The sequence below is a fragment of the Centrocercus urophasianus genome, unplaced genomic scaffold (assembly GCF_019232065.1).
Source record: "Centrocercus urophasianus isolate 14NV4802_14NV808 unplaced genomic scaffold, USGS_Curo_1.0 seq_24, whole genome shotgun sequence".
Classification (NCBI taxonomy): Eukaryota; Metazoa; Chordata; class Aves; order Galliformes; family Phasianidae; genus Centrocercus; species Centrocercus urophasianus.
In genome coordinates this window covers 10,961,542-10,978,915 of record NW_024884800.1, presented here as the reverse complement: position 1 = coordinate 10,978,915, position 17,374 = coordinate 10,961,542, and the positions used below count along the sequence as shown (strand labels likewise).

Sequence of the window (17,374 nt, the reverse complement as noted above, 5' to 3'; positions counted from 1 at the left end):
GCTCTTTTCACACTTTATTTCTTCTCCTCTTCAAATGTCGCTGTTTTCTGCCCAGGATGTTCAGATCACTTGTGATGGTGAAGGTAGTCTGGTGCACAGAGCTGCTCTGCTCCAGCATACAAGGGGAATAAAGGTGTTCAGTGCAGTGTAAAATCAGGCTTTGAGAGAGGCTATAGCCTCTTTCTGATGTAAATCCTTCTGTTACTGGCCCCAAACCCAAATGCCTCTTGGACAATGACAGTCATGGGGCATCAGCCACCTTGCTAGTAGGCCTATTTCAGTGTTTCTTTACCTTGAGCGTGGTCAAATTTTCTTCATATCCTGTCTGAACCCCTCCTGACAAATCCTTCTGTCATTTCTTTGCATTCTGTCATTGATTACCAGGGGGAGAGACTTGTGTGTCATTCCTCACTTCTCAGAGGAAGATGCAGAGAGCAATGAGGTTGCCTCTTGGCCTCCTGACTGGACTGCCCAAGTGTCTTCAGACTTTCTGTGCAGGACACGCCTTCAAACTCTTTTGCCAGCTTCTTTGCCCTCTGGTTGCATTCAAGTAATATAATCAGCCTTCATTTTTTTTAACAGATCGCCCTCAAATGAGCAGGGAATCATTTCATGGTGAGACAATTGAAAAAAAAAAGCCACAATGAAACTTGCTTCATTGAAACCCCCTGAAGAATGCAGACAGCCACAAGCCCAGACCACTCCTTGTGAGCTTATCTAGAGAGTACAGTGCTGAAACCCCGGCCTTGTTCAGATCTGCTGGCAGCTAGCCAGGGAAAGCCTTTCATTGAGTGTAATGTGGCATGAAGTAACAGGAGTTCTTTCTGCTCTGTGCTGGGTGCAGGAGTGTGAACCTTCCCAGTTTGCTCTGCCCAGGGGGAGCACCTCTGTCTCTTCAGTGGAGGTCTGCAGTTACCAAAAGAACCTGCTGGCACTCAATTAAGTATTTAGCAGACTTTGCAGACCCCCTGCTGCTTAATAAGAAACACCCAGAGACTTTCCTTTCAAACACCAACATGTTTTATTAACATACAGAGGAATAAGAGGATGTAAATGTCAGGTTTTCTCAATAAAATTGTTCTTTCAAATACAAATTGACAGAGTTGGTTTCTGGCAGACTGGCAGTGGGTTTGTGTTCACAGGCATTAGGTCCTGAAGCCATCTGAACCCTGCATTTCATTATAAAACTCTTTTGCTTCAGTTTGCTGCAATGGATTCATCTTGCCCATGCCAATGGGTTCCTGCATCTTTACAGGTGACTGTGGTGGCTTTGATTTTGTCTGATCCTGTCTGGCTTGGCTGAAGGGAAAAGGGGTGAATAAATAAGAACCTGACTGATACACCTGGGCTCAGTCCTGTGACTGCTAAGCCCCAGCAGCATGGAGAGTAACTTGAAAAAGATCTTGAAAGGTGGGAGCTGTTTTTGCACTTGCAGTTCCATGAGCAGCTAAACTGCACGGGCACTTGTTTTCTGGTGTTCCTTGCTTTATCTTTGTGTTTGACATGGTCTTGGTTGCAGCCTAATAGAGACCTTTGAGAAGTGCCAAGTGAATGCCACCGCAGTGTAAGAGTTTTAAAAGGATGCTGTTTGCAGCTGATAGCTCTCTTCTCTCCCTGCCCTCTCACACTTAGTCAAATTTTACGATGTTGGTTTTAATAGGAGACACTTGGGAGGAAAACACAAGGGGAAAGAAAGGCAAGGAGTCTGTAGTCAGTGTTAAGCAGCTGTGCAGCAAGTGGTACCAACGTCCAGAGCTGGGATGAATTCATGGCAGTCTGTTTGTTGTAATATTAATCATGTGCAGATCTAAGACTGGTTTTGAACCATTTAAGGTGAAAATGTTGATCTGAGAGTAGCTGCTAATGCAGAAATGATTAAATTTGCTGTGGAGCATAAAGAGGGATGTTAGCTATTTGGGGTCCGGGAGGTTAGGCAAAGTAAAAAGATTCCCCTGTGTGGATGTAATTGCTGTCTGTACTGTGAGTATGAACAGGGCCTGGCTGTCCTTGGGAGAGAATCACAGATCTTGAACATTTGGGGCACTGCTCCTTATGCTGTTACCAAAGGTCACTGCTGGGGAATCATTCAGATGCTTCGGTCTTCATTGAGTTGAATGGGAACAGTGTGTTTAAATCTGCTAGTCTCCGTGCAGTGTGCAGGTAAGAGAACAGTCATTGCTGGTGGCAGAGCTGTTCCTATTGCTGATTTGGATAGAGCTGGAGGAAGCCAGGCTGACACAGCTGGGGCTGTCCTGAATGGAAGAGGACCTTTGAATGCTTGTTTCAACGTGATAAAGGTTGACTCTTCACAGAAATATGTAAAATTCAGATAACTATTTTTCTAATGAGCACAGTTATTTTAAAAAAATCCTTCTACTAAGATGGAACATTTCATTGCTATCAGTTTTCTCCAATGACTTTGTCTTCCAACAAAATGCCAGCTAGGAGGCAGAGCACAGCATCAGCACTGTGAAATGCATCCAGGCCAATCTACTCTAGTGGGTAGGTAAGGTTATGGAAAACTTACTGGTCTAGATATCCCTCAGTCCTTCTGTTTAGATTTGAAATCTAATTGTCTTTCAAAAATATGATTTGTTTGTAAAATATTTGTTTTTAGCTTAGCTTTCACTGAAATACAATGTCACATGGAATGAGTTTAGCTTTATTTACAATTTTTTTTTCTCCCTTTTTCTTTTTTCCTTTTTTTTTTTTTTTTATCCATGACAAGGTGAAAAGGAGAAAGAGGAAAGGAAAAAGGGATATAAAAGAGAAGAAAAATACAACAGGAAAATTATAAAAAATCTGGTAAATGAAACATTCTCTTACAGATTTTCTTGAGGTTTTGGCAGGGGGTGCAAGCATGATTTTTAGAAAGTCATGCTGGAGAAGGCATTTGGGGTCTAATCACTTTAAATTGTAAGTTTGTGAGGGCTCTTTGCCATATTCTGGTTAGTTTCAACAGCAACTTCAACTGAAATCAGGTCTTCCCCATTGTATTTTCCACCTTAGCTTGAGCCTGAGGAACAGAATCTGCATCCTCCTTACAAATAGCCTGAACCTTGGTGTCACAGAGCCGTGCCCAAGACGTGCTGGGCTTCCAGAAACTGGGGAGGAGGAATTTGAAGCAGGTGGTTTGGCTGGATGCTGCCACCGGCTTCTGCTGAGGACACCTGGACTCCTAAGCTGTGCTGTCTCATGCATTCAGTCACCTTCTTGTGCCATACATAGGCAGGGTGAATGCCATCCCTGAGTGGAGAGCCTGGAACAAATTTCCTGGGAACAGGTAAAGAGGAGATCTTTCAGGGCTTCCTAGGTCAGGTTGATTGCACTGTGATGCTGAGTTGCTGCCCACCCCTCGATACCAGAGCTGAGGGAGATTTCAGGTCACTGATTGCCTAGAAAACCTATGTGATACCTGGGTCTTATCATGGTGCTCTGCCCAGGGACAAACTGTTCCAGCAGAGGGAGATCATAAGGGACAATGCTTTGCTTTTTCAGCTGGAAATTGTTGCTTGGGTTACTTGCCCTTTCCTCCCTGTCCCACATCCATCTTCAAATGACCACATCTCAACTTTACTTTTCTTTCCAATCTCCTCACCCTGTGTTTCTACCCAAGACAAATGACCATAAGTCACTTGGCTATCCTTCAAGGAACAGAAAAGTCCTACAGGGGCTGGGTGCCATTCTTCTTCCTCCTGCAGAGGTGACTTGGACTGGAGGATGGACAAGCAAAGCCCTGAGGCTGTGTTCAGAGCTAGTCCTGAGGTCAGTGAAATGCTATAGCTCTTACCCGGGTGGGTTATAATATGAAGGCAAAAACAATTTGAGCCCAGCCAGGAAATAGCTGTGCAAGGGAATCTGAGGTGTCCTACCATCTTGTCACAGTGCCTTCTCCTCTCTGCTTTAGGAAGAGCTGTACTTGTTGCTCAAGCGGGAGCTGCTCCGGTCCAGTCCAAGCTCCTGCCCATTGGCTTTCCACTTCCCCACAGAGCCCTTCTCATCTGTCGGTGTGATGCTCAGAGCGGGTCTCTGGCACCAGCAGCACAGGCAGGACTGCAAGGAGACAAAGAGGGTCGAAGCATGAATGTTATGTACGTGGGATATGAGGGAAACATTCTTGGCAGATGAACCTGCGCGATGCCAGGTTGTGCACTGAGCCGAGCTCTCCTACTGATTTGATGGGAGTAAGTTTGTCAAGATAGGGCTGGTGTGGCTTGGAAATGAAGGTAGCAAAGCCTCAGGGATTTTTTGCAGTTGTCCTTGTCCGTGAAGGACAGAAAATAGGTGGGCTCAATTCCTTGCCATAGCAGCTGGGAGGTGATTTTCATCTCATTCCCATCCTTTTTCAGCGCTTCCTTCCTTCATAGATTTCTCTCTGAGGAGATTGGGCTCAAAGTTTATAGCAGCCCCACTTCCTGATTTAAAGGCATGTGGAGTTGCTTCTGATTCAGAATGACAGGGACTTCTCTGGAGCTTGTCACAGGCCTTGCTCTGGGAAAAGTCTCCCCGTAGCAAGGCAGGAAGCTCTATTGTGTTTGAAGCTGGGAAGAGAGGGTGAACATTTGGGAAGAGGGTTACAATGAGCAAATATGGGCATCCCGTGGGCCATTGCCAGGCCCCACAAGTACCTGATGTCTGCCTTTCCCCTCATCCAAAGTCTATGGCAATGGAGGTACTATCCCTACCTGGAAGCAGTTCTTGAATTTTCGGCTGACAAAGTAGAGAGCCACAGGGTTGATGCAGGAGTTGAGAGAGGCCATGTTGATCCCAAAGTAATCCATGACAAGGAGGAAACTGCCAAGAGGAGAGAGAAGGGGCTGGTAGCTTGCTGAGTGGACAGCTGAAGGACTTTCCAAACTTCCAAATGTTTCTCTGCCCGGAGGCATCTTTAACTCATAAATAGTGCTCTCCACGTGATCCCCACTTCCTTTCTCTGTGCCTGCCTACAGAGCAATGCCATCTAGCATAGGGGTAGGAAGGTGTCTGAAAGGCAGTTCCCTCAGCCTGCTGTGAGCCCAGTGAACCTCTGCAGGTGCACATTGGGGCTTATGGCACAGTGCCCTCCTGCTGTTGCTCTTACCTGAGCAGTTCACATCTGTTGGGGTCTGTCTGATCATAGATGGTCTTTTTGAGGATGCGGCTGAGGTGGAGCGGCAGCCAGCAGAGTGCAAAGATCACCACCAGGCAGAAGACAGTCTTGGCCACCTCCCGACGCTGCAAGGAGAGGGTGGGCAGGGGAGAAGGTATTGAGTGGTTGAGTGTATGGGGCAATGCACACTCTCCTCGTGCTGACCAATGGCCTTTCATGCCCTTTCTATAACCTGAGGAGGGCTGGGTACCCTTTTGAGTCCAAAGCACAGCCTACCGGTCCCAGTTCCTACATCATGAGGTTGCCTTGTGAGATCCAGGCTGCAGAAAGCAGTAAGGTAGCAGTAATGCAATGTAGACCAGGATAAAGTTTCCTTCTCCCCATCCTACTATCACTTCTAGTCACTTTGCTGAGGTGGCCTCATCTATCTGTTCTTCCTGCTGTGTTATTGGAGTAACCAGCAGCTCACCAAGGTATGGGAGAGAGCAAAGATATAAATGACCGTGAGAATTGAAAAGCAAACTGGTCTGGGGTGACAGTGCTGGTGGTTTGGGTTGTCTCTGAGGTGGAAGATTGTAGAGGTGAGAGCCCTTCTCCCTGTTTAATCCATGCATCTGCATCTACCTGTCAAGAAGCCACTGACTGCTGTGAAACTATGTAGTGTATAAGAACTCACATATGTTCTCCCATTCTACATCATTACCTTTTATTTTGGGAAACAAGGTTTCTGCCCTCCTGGTTTTCTTACCCGTTTCATGTGGTCATTCAGAGCGATTCTCATGCCATTTCTCTTGCTCAGCATTTCACATGACATGAGGCTGTAGAAGATGCCAGTGCATACCAAAGGGAGGCAGAAGTAGAAGCCGAAAAGCCACCAGTCCTTCACGTCACGATAGAACTGTATGCAAAACACAGAGGAACTGGAAACAGGGAAGAAGGAAGGTAGCTGATGCATTGGTCTCTGACACCATTGGTGTCACTTATCAGACCACTCTGACACTTCTGATGTTTGAAAGTGTAACAGCCCCTGGGCTAGTTATACATGGGATCATCATCCCCCCAGGGCTTAACCCAAAGAGAGGAAGTCTGGTTTACACCTGGCTGCTGATCTAACACTTTTGTACGAGAAATGGTTGCAAGGTGCTTATTCAGGCAGACTTGGGGTGAAAGGGCAAGTTGTGATGCTTTACAAAGGCCTTCATCTCCTTGTTCACCCTTAGCTGGACTTGTGCAGTCTGGTTGTGGAGGTGCTACTTGGCCTGTTTTGACAGTCTAGCAGCTTCTTGAAGCTTCACCAAGATTGGTCATGACATTCTGAGGTGGGCAATGAGGATGCAACATAGCTAAAAGAACTTCTGCCTGTTTCCAGGCCTCACATCAAAGCAACTCTACCCCAAGTTGGTACTTTCTGCTTTGTCTAATCTCTCCCCACATTCTCCCTGTTGGCTGGAAGTCATATATCGTGCATCTAACCCTCTAATCAAGGAGAAAGGAAGCCCTGTTTGCCTTTGTCTTTGTCTTCCTTGCACTGCAGCTGGGATGGGTCAGAGCACATACCATCATGAAGCTGGATTTCTGTTCGGAGGCAAGCATGCACACCCACAGGTCTCGGTCCCAGTAGTTGATCTCTACCATGTCAAAGGCTATGGCTTCAGGGACTGCAAGCACAATGGCCACTGCCCAGATCAGCGTCACCTCCACCGCCTTCCACATGGGGATTCCTATGCCCTGGATCCGACTCCAGGAGGCCACTGCTCGATACCTGCCCAGTGTATAGGGGTACAAGTGTGGAGAGGAGTGAGAAAAGCCACTATCAGAAAGAAGCTAGGAAGGTGAGTATTAGAATTGTCCCCAGAGTCCCTTTCCTTCCCTCCTTCCTTCACCATTGCTTTGCTTTGGGAAGGATCTGCAACAGGGCCTCAAGGGATAAATGTGAAGTGAGCTGACCTTGGCCAGTATGTCTACCTCCTGGTGGCAGAGGTGCCACCCTTCCCCACCAGCCTAGCAGTTATTCCTGCATTTTATGCTCCTCATATCAACCTTTTCCAGCAGGACTTACACTTTTTCGTCACAGAGAGTAGTTGGTTCCTGTTGGATTTCAACTCTACATAAAAGCTCCCTCTCCCCTTCTCTGAATTTGGCCTGGAACCAAGTCACTCTACAGTCTTCTAATTGCAGGCAACAGAAGAATCTACTGTGGTTAAATATGGGCCAGGCTGGGCAGGGCACCTGTGGAAGTTGTTTCTCACCTGTCGATGCTGAGAGCACAAAGGCTGAGGACCGTGATGCCCACTGAAGCCTTCTGGATGAAGGGGACCAGCTTGCACACCTGCACACCGAAGGGCCAGTCCTTTGCCAAGAGCTGGGGAAGAATCTCAGGGTTAACAGACTGCTATGGGAAGGTATGCCTGGCTTCCCATAATAGCAGGTGGTTACCCACAAGGTGCAAGAAGCCCACAAAGAGCAGCTGAAAGCACTCTGAGGTTACCTCCACTGGGATGGCATGGTGTGTGCTCTCCGGTGCTTTGGGTTGTGTTGGGAACCACTTGTTTCCCCAAGGGCTCATTGTGAGATGAGCTTACACACACATGGAGAGATGGTTTGGACACCAAGAATCATGAAAGTCGCAAAGGGCTTTGGGATGCCTTCAGAGGGGAAGTGGATATCGTTCTCTGAAATAGCCAAAATCCAGCAAGGACAGCTTCTTTGAGATAGCTTTCACAGCCATGTAGACTTATGTGCTGCTCCCTATGCTCACCCCTTCTACCACGTTTAGATTCCATAGTGCAAATTCTCCTCAAAACTCTTCTCACCTTCTCTGGAATTAGATCTGGTGTTCCCTTTAAAGCCAGTCCCTACTTGTGGCCCAAAGCTCAGCTGAGGTGAGCAGAGGGTATCATTGAGGCAATATGAGATAGGAGAAAGGGAGCTCTGAGAGATGGCCTAGTGTTTCTTGAGGGCAAAAGCTTGTGTTAGCATGGGCTATCCTGTGGATGAAGCCTTTGGTATAAGCACTGAACTGTGTACAGCCCTCACTGCCATCAGTACTTACCTGACCAGGACATAGAACTGGGTATTCAGCCTGTGACAGGCTCATCTGCCAGCTTCCTTCTGTAAGATTGTTCCTACAGTCTCCGTCTGGTCCCACATGCCCTTTTTTATGATATGTAGGACCTTAGGACATACAGACTTGTGAAATAGGACAGAACTAGGCAAGCACACCAAAGAGGAGGGCTGTCAGACCTAGGTACACACAGTCCAGTTGTATGAGTGCATCTGAGCTCCAAGTCCTTCACTTGCAGCCCTTCTGGACCCTTCCTATAATCCTCTTACTCCAGACCACCAAAACCTGTCCAGTATGGTAGACAAGGAGTAATTGCATGTCTCATACAGTACGACTCCTTTGACTGGGGCCTCAGGACTCCATCCAACATCTGCCAAATCCTCTCTACCCTGTTTATAAAACAGCCCTTTTCAGTGTTCCTGGATGAGTCTTTGTAGATGTTTGTGAATGCCAAGTGACTACAAGTCACTCTTTTTCTTGCAATTTTAAATAACATTTAAAAGATCTGGATATGTGTGTGTGTATAGAACACATCAGTGGCTGAGAACAGCTCTGCTTTCCCAGGAACCTACTGTGAGCTTTGTGCCTATTTATTTTTCCCTTCTCCTTTGGAAAGCATGATCACCCTCCCCTAATCCTTGCCAAAAATGGAGTCTGTGATATGGAGCAGAAGATAGGAGATAGCAGGGCACGAAGGCAGGTGGTAGCAGATACCATCCTGCTCCAGTACTCCTGTTACACAGAGCCTACCTTATAGACATTGATGGGCAGAGCAATGAGGATGTAGAGAAGGTCTCCAAGTGCCAAGCTAGCAATGAGAACATTCGGCCCATTCCTCATGCACTTGTTCTTGTATATGATCCTCAGGAGTGTGGAGTTCCCAATGATCCCTACTATGAAGATGGTGCAGGACACGATGGTGTTGATATACTTGAAGATGTGCCTGATATCTGCAGGCTTCACACAGACAGGCAGCAGGGGTGGCTCCGACCCACTGCTCTTGGGGAGACTTTCTGAGTAATTGGGTGCCTTGGCATCCTTGAACAGGCTGGGCTGCAGCAGGCTGTAAGCCTGCTCCTGGCTGAGTGCCTTGAAGGGAATGGAGCTTGCCTGGAAAGCCTCTGGGGTCTGGCCATGTGCCCCAGAGAAGAGGCAAGTCAGGAGGATGGCCAGAGTAGTGGGAGCTGAGATTCTCGCCGTTGAGGACCGAAGGATAAAGCTGGCTGCAGAATGCAGGACTTTTGGGATGTCTTTGTTTGGGTCTTGGTCTGATCTGAAGATGAAGAAAGGGACAAGGGAGAGAGGTGGGTTAGCAGAGGAAGGGGCCTGATAGTGTTTAAGAAGATGGCAGAGAGGTATTTCGTCTGCAGTCAGTGGAGGAAAAGTAGTTTTGGGGCATCTGCTCCACACACCTGCACAGCAGGATGATTCTGCAAACCCTGCATCATCCACAGCTTTTCTCCTGCTTCACGCCATGGGTAGAGTGGAGCAGCATGAACATCAGCACATCCCATATGCTATCTTTCATTGCAAAGAGACAAAACTCAGCACAGTATCCTGAGAACTGTGCTGGGAAAATACCATGAGGCTTTTTCCAGAAATGCTCTATTGATACCTGACATCTTATTCCAATTTATGTGCAAGCAGAGCAACTCCTCCTTCCCCATCCTTAATCGCTGTTAATTGAACCACTTCCTTTCCAAATCCACCATGCTGTTCCACTCAATACCCGGGGACATAAATCTCCCTGTGTTGTTTGCAGTGCTGACTGCTGAGCACAGTAAAAGGTCTCTCAAGCTGACCAAGCCTGCAGCACTGCTAATAAATATCACCGGATTGGGTTCTGTTTTGCACATCTCAGCCAGCATTCTCAGGTAGGGCTGGTTGAGCAGCAAATCGCATGCAGCTTCGGGACAGCTGAGGATGCTGCAGAACCGTACTGGTATGAATTTGGGGGAGGGGCTTCAGCACTGTGTGTACAGTGTGGGACCATGCTGTTGGGAAGCCAACCCCAAGAGCCACCAAGTATAGCCACAGCTCCTCCAGGTACAGCTGCCTTGTGTGTCAGCTCTGCAGGAACACTTGTGCCTTCCTGCTTGTTTGGGAGTCTCCAACCATGATTGGTAAGAAGCTGGATGCTTTCCCAACAAACCAGCCTAATCTGACCTACCCTTTCCTCAGTTTCATCCTGCTGCTTCTGCCAGGAAATCTCTCTGACCCTTCAGCCAGGTTCTTAGTGAATTAAGCTGCAAACAGGCAACGTTAGTAGGAAACCTGACATTTATTCTCAGTTACATGTCAAACAGAGGCAATAAAATAACCACAGGCTTCAATCACAGTTCAGACCTCATGAACTCAAGAGATGAGTTTTCAGTTCTGTTAAAACAACTACTTTTTAAAGATGTTTTCTTTCTAGTTTGACCCTTACATTGTGATGGCACCTTAGATACAGTTTTAGCGCAGGAGAGTTAAAGATCCCATTCCTTTCTTTCCAGCTCACTGTCAGCATGCTTCTATCTGCTGAAATATTCATGCCTGGTGCATAGCAATTCTGCGTGCTCACCATGCCTTTTATCTCTGCAGGCTCAAGCAGCTTTGCAAACTTATCTTGCAGATAAGCTACATCAATATGAGCCAGAATGGCCACCATGAAGTTACCTGCCCATGTCTGGCTGTGGGAAAAAAAAAAAAAAAAAAGCCTCTCCATATGATGGTTAGGAGTTGACCCATATCTGTTCTGAGAGCACCCAGCTTACATGGGCATCCCAGCACTGAGAAATACCTGCAGGTGTATCCTGCTACTCCTAAGCACAAAGGAATATGCACATGAGGGAATCCCTCATCTCACACAATCTCTTCTGCATGGGCAGAGCTAATTCTCCCAGGAAGGCATGGTGGATGTCAGCTTATCACTTGGTGACCACTGTAAAATGCTGCGAGAAGAACCTTGGTGGTAGCTCTGAAGGTCCTGGCACCTCTGCTGGTCCAGCACATCCCTTACAAACTGACTGCCCAACCTGAGTTTTTGTGCCAAATATTCTTCAATACCTCCTTCATTTGGCTATTTACCTAAGCATCTGCTTAGACACTGAAGCTTCCCTGGAAAGCTGTGTGCTGGGCAGCAGTGGACTGCTCCTCTCTGCTCTCCCTGGTGAAGGACTCAGAGGCTGATTCTCAGAGGTTGTGCCCCCAGGGCTTTGGCAGAGGAGCTCATGTGAGTAAGAATCACAGGACACATTTCGCTGGATCCTGCCCATTCCTTCCACACTACTGAAAAGAAGTGCTTCTCCTCCATCTTGCCTTATTATACAACAATTTAATAAAAGGGGAGCATTGTTTTCTCCTGCTCAACAGCCCACTGACTTCTTGCCCTCCTTGTTCCCTCATCTCAGAGTGCTTGCAAGTATAACTTGTTCTCCCTTGTTGGGGGGGAATCAAGGCACGGAAGGCTAAGAGGCTTGTTAAGTGCCCAGCGGGTGGAAGCCAAAGCCAGCACCACTTTACTCCAAATTCTCTGAGCCTTGTTCACATCTCCGATCACCTGGGGAGGTGCCTGATGGCCCCATCCCATCTGCCCAGCGGAGGGTGCAAATAAACATCTTTTGCAGCAAAAATGCCTTGAATGGGGGAAAGAGGGAAGAAAGGCAGATATGAGCACACATCCCCAGTTGTTTCCCTCTCCTGAACCCCATCCAGTTCCCAGAATAGACCTTTCCCTAAAAGGTGTGCAGCACCTGTTAGATCTTTTTGGGGATATGATCCCTCCAGCACCTCCATCAAATTGTGAGATTGAAAAACATGTAAAAACTCACCCAGGCGCAGGGAATCATTTTGTTTGCAAATCAGAGCATGGAACAGCAAAGCTTTTCATCAGACTCAGATTACCTTCGAGACCATGAACTCTGGATGCTCTTGGGATCAGTTTCTCTCCCTCTCACTGCCCCTCGTCTGTCCCACAGGTCCCAGGAGGATGGCAGCATTGTAGATTCTGGAGTTCAGTTTTGTGTTCCTTCCCGCTTGTGACTTGCTGAGGTCTCTCTGAACAGAGACTAAGTGAACAGCACTTAGTTATATAGAAAATTACTGGGCTGCCCCCAAACGCAGCTGCTGCGACCAATAAGTGCAAGGCAGGACAGGGATGGAGGAGGAGGGTGAGGCAGGCAGGGATGAAAATCATAAACAAATCCCTCTCAGAGCGGGGGGAGAGAGCTGGGGGCAGCTGCTGACACCAGCACGGAGCTGTGCTTTGGCAAATAGACCCCAGCCAGCTTAGGGGAAAGTTTTGGGAGACATCAGAGCCTTTTGTGCCCAGAGTGCACGCACAGCAGCAGGGATGTGCTGTTTCCCTTCTGGCACAGTAAGTCCTTACTGAGGTGCTGGAGGTGGACAGGCTGTGCTTTGCCTTCCCTGAGCCTCTATGTGAAGCCGTCTGGGTGAGAGCTCAGACCACCCTCCATCTGCAAGGAGGTTCTTTTTCACATGCCAGCTCTGCTTGGATTTTGCTCTTGAGATATAGGGCAGAGCCTTTATGGCTGAGAAGTCAGTGCTGCCAGAGTCCCACCAGCTTCCCTCATGCCTCTGGTCTGGTCTCTAGACATGGTTTTGACTCAGAGATTCCACTCTGAGTTTCACCTGCCCTGTGCGGAAGATCTCAAACATCTCTTCTATGAGATCCCTTCTGCCTTCCTCCAAACCCCTGAACCTCTTCTGCACAGCCCCAGGGACAAAGCTTCTCCCAACCTCCTTGGCTTATATGCTTGCAGAGGAAAGTTTTTTTCCTCACTATGCTCTGAAGCTGGCTCTGCTGCTCAGGAACTGGGGGTTTATTTGGTATGGGACAGGTTGTTTTATTAAAAAAATAAAGAAAAAGGAATAGCCAAATCATCTTGTTTCAATGTCCTTAATGACTCAGGATTGTGTGCTGGCACAGCATGCTGGTGAAGTCACATTGATTTTTGGAGTAACTTTACTTTGGTATGGGAATCCCTTTGCCCTTCTAGCCCCAAAACAAGGATAAAAAGAATGGGTTCAAACTCTTTCCTAAGTAGAAGGAATCTCAAGCACATGAGAACATGAATGGTACTCTGGAGGGTCTTGCAGCCATTCACTGGGACCTGGACAGGCTGGGCAGTCCATCATGCAGCCCACAAGAAGGAAGTATCAGGTCCTGCCTCTTGGGGAGGAACAACCTAGCTGTGCTGTAGGAAGCCATCCCATAGCCTTGCTCACCCTGGTTGCCCGCCTCCAAACTATGTCCAGTTATAACCTGTTATTTTTACATTTTATCTTCAAGCTAGGATATTTTTTAATCTTTTTTTTTTTCTTTCCCTCCCCCCCCACTGGACTTTCCATTACCAGTCTTCAAAGTGTAATTTCCAGTAACTTCAAAAACTATCAAAGCCATGCAAAAGTCCTCCTGTGTCTCCATGTAGTTTTCTCTTCTCCAGTCTTCAAGTCTTCATGGGAGAGGTGCTCAGCAGAGAAAACTTTCTAGAATGGCATTTGGGCTTTCTAGGTGGCATTTGCAAGCAATAAGACAGAAGATGCTTTGTCTTCTAGGTGACTTCAATAGCATTCAAGTTTGCGGCTATTTATTTTCACCCTGTTTCATGGGCATCATGAACAATGGTGCAGGAGCTCTGCTAATTACGGAAGAGCTGCAGAAGTTCAGAACAGAATGTTTTTATATGTGTCTGCTGTTCCAGCCTTTTTTTCTGAGTGGATCCAGACACAAAAATGGATTTGACTTGGAAGGAAACTCCCTTTCATCTTGAGATTTGGCCAAAGATGCCACTGAGAATTTGAGGCTCTCTTTGCTCAGTGGTCAAGAACTGTAAATAGGGTAGAGACAATCTATATTTGTTGTTGGGAACTTTATTCTTTTTTGGTATAGAAACGAATTATATGTGTTTTCTCCACTGAATCATTTCCATGATTCCTTGAAGCTTTGATGAATCAAAGCTGTGGATAATCCATAGAAAAGTTAATGTCTTTATTTACTGCTTACTCTGATCTATTAGAGTTGACTCCTCCTCAGAAGAGAGAACAACACTTCCATTTAGATTCTTCTCTCTTCATCCTGTTAAGCATCCCAAATTGAAGAATCTATCACCCACCATCTCTCTGTGGCTTCTCACGTCTTGGCACTGCTTGCTCTGCAGAGATGACTTTTCCCCTGGTCTCACCAGCTTTGATCTCATCAGCTCAGATATCAGAAGCAACAGGGATTATGTTTTGAGGGGTCTATTTTATTTGCTTAGCTTTTGGTTTAAAGCTGAATGTTTTACTTAAAAACACTTTATATTATTGCAGGGGGTAGAGGCTGCTTCTGGAGTCTGCCTGAGGATCCCACTTCTCACTTTCTCTGCTGACACTGCCATATAGTTATTAGATTCAGATGTTTTTCTTTCTTTTCTCTAGCTTCATTCTTCCTTGCTCATCTCATCTCATCTTAGCTTATTCCTCACTGAGATATTCCTTCTCCCAGACAGACCACAGGGAAACGTAAGGTAAATCCAGCTAGTGGCCTGTGCTGATGGGTGCAGCCCATCCCTGGCCTTAGTTTGGAGGCAGACATCTGGTACTATCCTCTTTTGGACCATAACACTCCTAGGTGTCTCCAGCTTGCCAGCCTGTGGTCTCAGTGAAGTATTTCTATACCCTGGCGGATGTCCCTGATACAAAAGTTGGCACTTCTGACTTGGCCAGTGTGGGACCAAAAAGTTTCCCTATCTGCTGGTGCCCTTGTGGTGCCCTCTCATCATTCCCTGAGTGAATCTGTCCCATGAGGAGCACATTTATGCTCCTCAGGCTGATCAGAAAAAATGCACCTCATACAGCTCATCTCAGCCCAGGGCAGAAGTCATGGCATGTCAGTTCCATCAACTTTTTGGCCTTTTTGGAGGGCTGCAGCATTTCCTCTTCTCAGAATACATGAGTCCACGTGGCACCTCTCCTCTCGACCCCACTGGGGAGTTATCCTGCAGCCCTATTCTGGGATAGTCATGTTTTGGCATGTGACAGAAGTATGAATGGGACTTTCTGTTCTGCTGGAAACAAAGGATGTCTGCAGACCCCCTTGGAGACCCCCAGGAAAACAGCACTCTTCTTGTACAGTCAACTGGTGTCTTTGAGACAAAATTCATTTTAAAGGCTAATGATAAGTGTCACTTAAATGACCAGAACAAAGATACTACTTCTGAACTAAGCCATGATACTACTTGGCATCAAGCAGCAATGCAGCATCATGCAGGCTTCATGCTTGGCAAAAGCTGCCCTTCCATTTTAAAGGTGACAGATAGAGTGTAATTAATTTCATTTTCTGCTGCCATTGGGCTGAACTGATTTCTGTGCAAGCAGCACAGAAGTTGGCTTGGCCAGACTAGCTAGCTCAGAGGAACTGTACCTCAGAGAGTCCTTGCTGATGTTATAGGAGAAGACTGATAGTTTGTCTTCACACTACCTTTAAGCCTGGATGATTGATGTGTGCAGCTTGGGGCTAAGATTTGGAAAGCAGACACATTCTCAAGTCCTTGACAGAGCATGTGTATGAGATCCTACTAAAGTTTGTCATCTGTCCATCAGTGTCTCCCGCTGATGCTTCAGTCATCTTTTGTAAGAAAAAGATGATCTGTGGTGAAACGTAACACCGCGTCTTCGTCATATCACAAGAAAGAGCACATCGCTTTTGCTTTTTGTTTGGGGAGTTGTTGAAAGGATACACTGTGAAAATGTATCTCTGCAGCCAAACTTCCATGGTTTTCACAGTTTATTTTCTATGAAACAAGCTAAGACAAAGAAAAAAAAACATATTTTAACCTGAATGTAGTCTTGAGCATCTGATTTGTCGCTTTGACTTGTCCAGTGCTCATCCTCTTAATATCCCTTAGTTCCTCTTAGCACTAGCTTTAGATCAGCTAGTGTCCACCTACCTTGAAAGCCTCCACTCTTTCCCATAACCTTATCAATTCCTGCCCACATGGTCCTTGAATATGGCAATATTTGATATTCACAATAGAAAGGGCTAATAGATACAAACTAAGTAGCATGAATTTCTAACATCGTAGCAAAGGTTTTTGTGAATAAGTGCAACCAAAAGCAAGCTACTATGATGAAAGAGGTCAGTCCAAGATTAAATGAATGGCAATCAAGTTTCAAGGTATCTCTGTGCTGTGGGATTAAATGAATGGCTATCAACTTTCAGGATATCAAGTTGGGACCATCTCTGAGCATTAACATTAGGGCCAACATTCACTGTTTGAGGAACAGTGGAAACATATTGATGACTTTCTAGTCAAAGCCACTAGAATGACAATCCTTAAGGCACTGGCAAAAAAAAAATAATCACTTTTGTTTCAAGATACAATCATTGGATTTAACCTACAGGTAGAATAATCTTGGAACTCTTCTCTAAAATTGTGCTGTTTTTGTGTGATCTTATGATATAGGAATCAGATCATGTAAGTATAGTTGTAGAGTTGAGAAATAGCTGCAAGAATCATTAGAGAATTCCAACTTACAGTCCCTAATATAGGATTGCATACAGACATATTGATCCACCTACAAAATGAATGCGGTTAGGTACCCTAGCATGCATTCAGGCTTGGTCTGGAGGTGTGTGTCAGGATACTGGTGGCACTAATTGATTAGTGCCCTGAATTGAGCCCTGAATGGCCTCGCCTGAGACCTCCACCCACACTTATAGCCAAGTTTCAGCTGTAGGACCTATTTCAGTTCAACCTGTAAGGTTGCTTTCTGGTTTAGGCCTAATTGCAGACTCTGTTGGGGCTGTGACCCACAGCTTGGACTTGTAATGTGCCTTGTCACCATGAGCTGACAAGATTTGGGCTTCTGGTTGAACCTGGCTGCTGAGTCCTGCTCTGCTCAGGTACTGTGGGACAGGTGATAGCCATCTTGTTGCCCCTTTGGTGGGGTGTGATGTGTCCCTGTGGCAGAGGTCCTTTGCTGTGCTAGAGTGTGGATATGCATGGGAAAAAACTTGTCTCTGTAGGGGTAGTTGGTCACAGTGATAGCCTTAGAGCATGTTCCAAATCCTTCCCATCACCTCAGCTCTTCTGTCCTGCTTCCGTTACCTTCTTGTTCTGTCGCAGTGCTGTAGTTGTCCCTGTATCCCCTCCTGCAGATTCTGCCCTCCTGCTCCACTTCCACCATGTCCTCGTCTGCTCTAATGGTCTACTCCAAAAGAGATGTGATGAAGAGTT

General features: G+C 46.5%; 1 protein-coding gene across 3 annotated transcripts; it reads right to left on the bottom strand.

Moving 5' to 3' along the window:
- Window positions 1-1,002: 1,002 nt before the first annotated feature.
- Window positions 1,003-12,213, bottom strand: LOC122163608 (endothelin receptor type B-like). 3 transcript variants are annotated; one of them, XM_042824955.1, is made up of 9 exons: window positions 12,039-12,213; window positions 8,904-9,426; window positions 7,339-7,451; window positions 6,647-6,851; window positions 5,838-5,987; window positions 5,081-5,214; window positions 4,686-4,794; window positions 3,873-4,053; window positions 1,003-2,252 (listed from the first exon to the last, which is right to left on the bottom strand). In XM_042824955.1, the coding sequence occupies exons 1-8, from the start codon at window positions 12,131-12,133 to the stop codon at window positions 3,904-3,906; spliced, it is 1,479 nt and encodes a 492-aa protein (XP_042680889.1). In that variant the 5' UTR covers window positions 12,134-12,213; the 3' UTR covers window positions 1,003-2,252; window positions 3,873-3,903. The 3 variants fall into 3 exon arrangements, with proteins under 3 accessions (XP_042680889.1, XP_042680888.1, XP_042680890.1); XM_042824954.1 differs by lacking the exon at window positions 1,003-2,252 and adding an exon at window positions 2,740-3,273; XM_042824956.1 differs by lacking the exon at window positions 1,003-2,252 and adding an exon at window positions 10,324-10,399 and having other exon boundaries at window positions 2,740-4,053; window positions 12,039-12,122.
- Window positions 12,214-17,374: the final 5,161 nt, after the last annotated feature.

Bases quoted from the DNA above. Each gene is read 5' to 3' on its own strand.
- LOC122163608 (XM_042824955.1), bottom strand. From the start codon at position 12,133: ATGCTGCCATCCTCCTGGGACCTGTGGGACAGACGAGGGGCAGTGAGA. The intron at 9,427-12,038 runs GTAATCTGAGTC...CTTCATCTTCAG, and splicing joins CAGAGTTCATGGTCTCGAAG to ATCAGACCAAGACCCAAACA. The intron at 4,795-5,080 runs GTAAGAGCAACA...TCCTCTTGGCAG, and splicing joins AACAGATGTGAACTGCTCAG to TTTCCTCCTTGTCATGGATT.